Raw genomic sequence first — 5762 nt, 5'->3', positions numbered from 1 at the left:
GAGTGGGTCTCCTCAGGGTGCCGTCGGCCAAGCAATGTCGGCTGGCGACCCCCAGGGGGAGGGCCTTCTCTGTGGGTGCCCCCACCCTCTGGAACGAACTGCCCCCCGAGATCCGGATGATTCCGGATCTCCTTACTTTCCGCCGCGCCCTCAAGACATGGCTTTTCCAGCAAGCGGGCCTGACCTAGGGAGGATTTTACTTAGGGATGATTTTAGAAGCATTTTAATTGGAAACACAGCTGTCAATATTTGGTTTTTAATTCGGTTTTATTGGGGTTTATATTGTTGTATTTTTTGTATTTTATTTTTATGTATAGTATTTGTTTTTTAAATATGCTGTGAACCGCCCTGAGTCCTATGGGAGAAGGGCGGTATACAAATTAAAAAATAAAATAAATAAATAAATAAAATGATAGCAGCATTCCAGTATCTCAGGGGCTGCCCCAAAGAAGAGGGAGTCAAGCTATTCTCCAAAGCACCTGAAGGCAGGACAAGAAGCAACGGGTGGAAACTCATCAAGGAGAGAAGCAACCTGGAACTAAGGAGAAACTTCCTGACAGTGAGAACAATTAACCAGTGGAACCACCTGCCTCCAGAAGTAGTGAATGCTCCAACACTGGAAGTTTTTAAGAAGACAGCCGTTTGTCTGAAATGGTGTAGGGTTTCCTGCCTGAGCAGGGGGTTGGACTAGATGACCTCCAAGGTCCATTCCAACTTTTTTATTATTATTATTATTATTATTTCAACCCTTTCGCACAAGTGTTTTACACCCACATTGTCGTTTCATCTCCTGCCTGAATTTTGTGTTCCAAATAGCTTTCAATTCCGCATTAGCTCCTTCAACAGCTGAATGCACCAACTGGTCCTATAGGCAGAACTCAGCAGCACAGGTAGTCCTCGCTTTACAACAGTCCATTTAGTGACCATTCCAAGTTACTACAGCACCGAAGAAAATGTCTTACGACCGTTTTTCACACACTTAACGACCGTTGCAGCCTCCCCACGATCACATGATTAAAATTCGGGCGCTTGGAAACTGACACGTATATATGACAATTACACTGTCCCGGGGTCACCTGATCCCCTTATTAATAATAATAATAATGTTGGAAGGGGCTTTGGAGGTCATCTAGTCCAACCCCCTGCTCAGGCAGGAAACCCTATACCATTTCAGACAAATGGCTGTCCTAGTCTCTTCTTAAAAACCTCCAGTGTTGGAGAAAGGAGGGAGGGAAAGAAGGAAGGAAGGAAGGAAAAGAATAATAGAATAACAGACTTGGAAGGGACCTTGGAGGTCATCTAGACCAACCCACTGCTCAGGCAGGAAACACAGTACCATCTCAGACAAATGGCTGTCCTAGTCTCTTCTTAAAAACCTCCAGTGTTGGAGAAAGGAGGGAGGGAAGGAGGAAAGGAAGGAAGGAAAGAAGGAAGGAAGGAAGGAAGGAAGGAAGGAAGGAAGGAAGGAAAAGAATAACAGACTCGGAAGGGACCCCGGAAGTCATCTAGACCAACCCTTGCTCAGGCAGGAAACCCTACACCATTTCAGACAAATAGGCTGTCCTGGTCTCTTCTTAAAAACCTCCGGGGTTGGAGCACCCACATCTTCTGGTGGCAAGTCGTTCCACTGGTGAATTGTTCTCCCTGCCGGGAAATTTCTCCTTAGTTCTAGGTTATCTTGCCTCCTGTAGTTACCTTGCTTCACCCAGCCCGCTTTGCAAGATTTGTTAGGAAGCTTGTTTTGTTTCGTCGGGATGCAAACGGACAAGAAAGTGTGTGTCCCAGTTGTGGGTTTCAGGACTCTTGGTTTTCCATTTCTTTTAGGGTCCGATCTATTTAAACGTGCAGGCCTTCCCTCTGGAGAGACACGAAGGCAGAGCCTTGAGTTTCACCGAAGAGCTAGCATTCTGGACCCTGCCTCTGAACCAGGTTAACTTAGTCTGTGATGTGGCCTCACAAGGTAGAGTATGCGCTTTATTTCTCGGTGAATAAGTAATGCTTGAGAAGCCGCGCCAGTAATCTAAACGGATATGAGTATGAATTATTTTGCTCGCCAGTTAAGACTGTGGTTTTGCACGCTTTCTCTCTGATGTGGTTGCCCATTAAGCACAACTCTTAACAGCACATAACTTCCCTCTTTGAATAGTTAACTGTGTAGGGCAAACATCCTGCAGAATAATCCTTATTTAGTCCCCTACGCTCCTGCTGTGTGACTAATCCTCTCCCTAGTTAGAGAGAATCACCCAGAGGATCAATCATAACTGCCTCCCATCCACAAGGAGTCTTCCAGACACTTGTCAAAAATGTGGTAATGAGCATTAAACCGGCATTGAGCCGATCCTCTGGTGGAAAAGATAGTTTTGCATATCTGTTCTAGTTTAGGATAGTATTCACTTTCCAGAAATGGAGGACTCCCCCTTTTAAATTGCTGCAATTCAGCTGAGGCCAGAATGTGGCTTGCATGAATGCTGAAAATTTCAACCATGGCCAAATGGGGTGGCTGGCCAGGCTCGTGACTTACCAAGTGACAACAGTAAAGGAGAAAATTTGTAGCTCAGGGTTGAAATGAAGAGTCCGTGGGTTTTCTTGCAGGCGTTTCATGACCCAACTAGGGAATATCATCAGTGCTAGAAGGAGTGGGGTTTGCAGAGAAGGAGGAGGAGGAGGAGGAAGAGGAGGAGGAGGAGGAGGAGGAGGACAACTGTGGGGTCCTTGGTGCTCTCTGAGCTTGGTGGTTTTCTTGCAGGCGTTTCATGATCCAACTAGGCAACATCATCAGTGGTAGAAGGGTGTGGGGTTTGCAGAGAAGAAGAAAAGGAGGAAGTGGAGGAGGAGGAGGAGGAGGAGGACTGTGGGGTCCTTGGTGCTCTCTGAGCTTGGTGGTTTTCTTGCAGACGTTTCATGACCCAACTAGGGAACATCATCAGAGCTAGTAAGGAGTGTGGCTTGCTGTCAGTTTATATTCTAGAATAGAACATAGTATATCAACTCACTGTAGAATATAAACTGGGGCTCAATTGTGTTCGTAACTCAAGGACTCAAAAGAAGAAATGAGGGATGTTTCGTGGCGCTTGTCTATTCTGACATGCGGGTGAATCTCGAGTGACAGATGACACGGGCCTCCTTGTCAGGGAAATAGTGACCTCTGATTATTACAGGGATGCTTTGATCGCAGGGAAATCTTGAACTCACAACTTGTCTCTTTTATTTCTGGCCCGTCCCGCTCAAGAGCACGAAGGCGAAACCTCCCTTTACGTGGCCACCTGCAATCCCGTCTCCTTGTATTTTATGAATGTATCGAGTAAAACCGGACACTACGTGGACCTCTACGACCTCTTCCCACGGACACTCCGGGGCATGTGGCAACCCTTTGTCCGACTGGCCCCCCTGGGCGGTCCCCTCCGAGGTCAAGTAGTCCTACACGAAGAGCAGGTAAGTCCAAGGGGAGGCCGATTCCTCTGAGAGGATGAGCGAGAGCAGGAATTCCCCCCTCCACGGTTGTCACGGCCTCCCCCGGTGCCGTAGCCCGTCCTTGTGCCCGTCTCCGTTCGTTGTGAAGGTCTGACCTGAAAAAAAAGAGATCTTAAAATTAGGAAACGATCGGATAAGGAATGATAAGAGGAGTTTGCGATGCTATCTTAGCGTGCAGGATACAAGTAGTAGGTTTGTAATAAATTTCTGTGGACAAAGGTGGGCAGGCATCTATTTGATTTGATTCCTTCCTTCCTTCCTTCCTTCCTTCCTTCCTTTTCTTTCCTTTCCTTTCCTTTCCTTTCCATTTCTTTTTTCTATCTCCTTTCCCTTTCCTTTCTTTTTTTCTATCTTCCTTTCCTTTCCTTTTTTCTATCTCTCTTTTCTCTCCTTTCCTTTCCTTTCCTCTTTTCTATCTCCCTTTTCTTTCTTTTCCTTTCCTTTCCTTTCCTTTTTTCTTTCTTTCCTGTCCTTTCCTTTCCTTTTTTCTATCTCCCTTTCCTTTCCTTTCCTTTTTTCTTTCTTTCCTGTCCTTTCCTTTCCTTTTTTCTATCTCTTTCCTTTCCTTTCCTTTCCTTTTTTCTATCTCCTTTTCCTTTCTTTTCCTTTTCTTTCATTATCTTTTTTCTATCTTTCTTTCCTTTCTTTTCCTTTTTTCTATCTCTCTTTCCTTTCCTTTTTTCTATCTCTTTCCTTTCCTTTCCTTTCCTTTTTTCTATCTCCTTTTCCTTTCTTTTCCTTTTCTTTCATTATCTTTTTTCTATCTTTCTTTCCTTTCTTTTCCTTTTTTCTATCTCTCTTTCCTTTCCTTTCCTTTTTTCTATCTTCCTTTCTTTTCCTTTCCTTTCCTTTCCTTTCCTTTTTTCTATCTCTCTTTCCTTTCCTTTCCTTTCCTTTTTTCTATCTCCTTTTCCTTTCTTTTCCTTTTCTTTCCTTTCCTTTTTTCTATCTTTCTTTCCTTTCCTTTTTTTCTATCTCCCTTTCCTTTCCTTTTTTTCTATCTTCCTTCCCTTTCCTTCCCTTCCCTTCCCTTCCCTTCCCTTCCCCCTTTCTTATACTAAAAACACCCAATTCCCGCAACCGTTCTCTGTGTGTTTTAGCCTCCAGCCCCCTGAACATCTTCGGCTGCTCTTTTTTCTGCACTCTTATTTAAATATGCCATTTTCCTTTTTTTTTTCCTTTCTGCCTCCTTGGCCTATTTTTCAAGCTCTTCTCCCCCCCTCCTCCCTTTTCAACCACCCCTTTCCCCCCCTCCCCAGTTCGGTCCCTGCTCCCTCCTTTGCACAAACGGCTGCCAGAGAGGACCACACTTGGCCCAGCCCCAAAACTGCCCCAAGGCATGGAAGGGAAGCTCCACAGAAGCTAAAAATAAAATGCCGGTGACATCTGCGGAGCCTTTGGAATGCGAAAGCGCTGGGGAGGCGGAGGTCAGCCGAGGGTTGCTTTGCTCCCACTGAAAAATAAACATCGGCCCCAAAGCAGGCAGAGGCTTCCCAGCACCCCTGAAGCATCTTCCAGAGCCTGGGCGAGCAGGGAAATATTCGCCCCATGATGCAGATTTTCTATTTGGGGAGAGGAACCGCCGCCGTGCCCTTGGTCAGGAGCCCTGTTCAGAGGGCAGCCGTGAACATCTGGAAAGAGTTTGAAAAAGCAGAGCCCCGGTTCCACGGAGCGGTTTTCCCCTCCTGAATTTAACTGCAAAGCCAAAGAGGACAGTCCCCCTCCCCTTTTTTGGGAGGGGGGGGGAAAGCTTGGAAGGGTCTCTTGGTTTTCCAGTTTTGGACTTGGCTGCCTGCAGATAGGCAGCAAGGAGAAGGAAGGGGGGGGGGAATTGGAAACAAAACTTGGGCATCCTTGTGACTCTCCTCCCGGAGTCCCTTTCTAGGAAGCCGGTCTTTTTCGCGGGGACGTTGTAATGTACTTTTAAATTCCAGTAGGATGATCTTGAAGCTGGAGAGATGCCGAAGTCAAAAAAAACCAACCAGTTTCTTTGTGCGATAATGACGGAAGTTCTGAGCAATCAATTGGCCAATTTAATGATGCATTCGAGGTCTCTTGCCTGCATCATGAGACGAGACGGCTATCTGGGTTGTTGTTCTTTTTTTTCCTTCCTGATGGTACAGTTTTCAATCCGAAGAGAATTCTTTCAGTGACCTTCTATAGTCGTCTTCTTCTCCTTATACTCCTCCTTCTCCTCCTTATATTCTCCTCCTTCTCCTTCTCTCCTTCTCTTTCTCCTTCTCCTTATAGTCTTTCTCCCTTCCTCCTTCTTCTATCCTTCTCTCCTTCTC

At 45.9% G+C, this 5762-nt stretch overlaps 1 protein-coding gene across 1 annotated transcript in view; it reads left to right on the top strand.

The window, feature by feature from the left end:
- Positions 1–5762, top strand: part of VWA8 (von Willebrand factor A domain containing 8) — a 105359-nt gene that overhangs the window by 58210 nt on the left and 41387 nt on the right. Inside the window, exons 28-29 of the mRNA XM_015811056.1 lie at positions 1825–1960; positions 3230–3432. Coding sequence (XP_015666542.1) covers positions 1825–1960; positions 3230–3432 — 339 coding nt within the window. The remainder of the gene's footprint in view (positions 1–1824; positions 1961–3229; positions 3433–5762) is intronic.

This window comes from Protobothrops mucrosquamatus, unplaced genomic scaffold (assembly GCF_001527695.2).
Source record: "Protobothrops mucrosquamatus isolate PMUCROS unplaced genomic scaffold, P.Mucros_1.0 scaffold28, whole genome shotgun sequence".
Lineage (NCBI taxonomy): Eukaryota > Metazoa > Chordata > Lepidosauria > Squamata > Viperidae > Protobothrops > Protobothrops mucrosquamatus.
The sequence above is the reverse complement of the archived record's forward strand: the minus strand, read 5'-3'. Positions and strand labels throughout refer to the sequence as shown.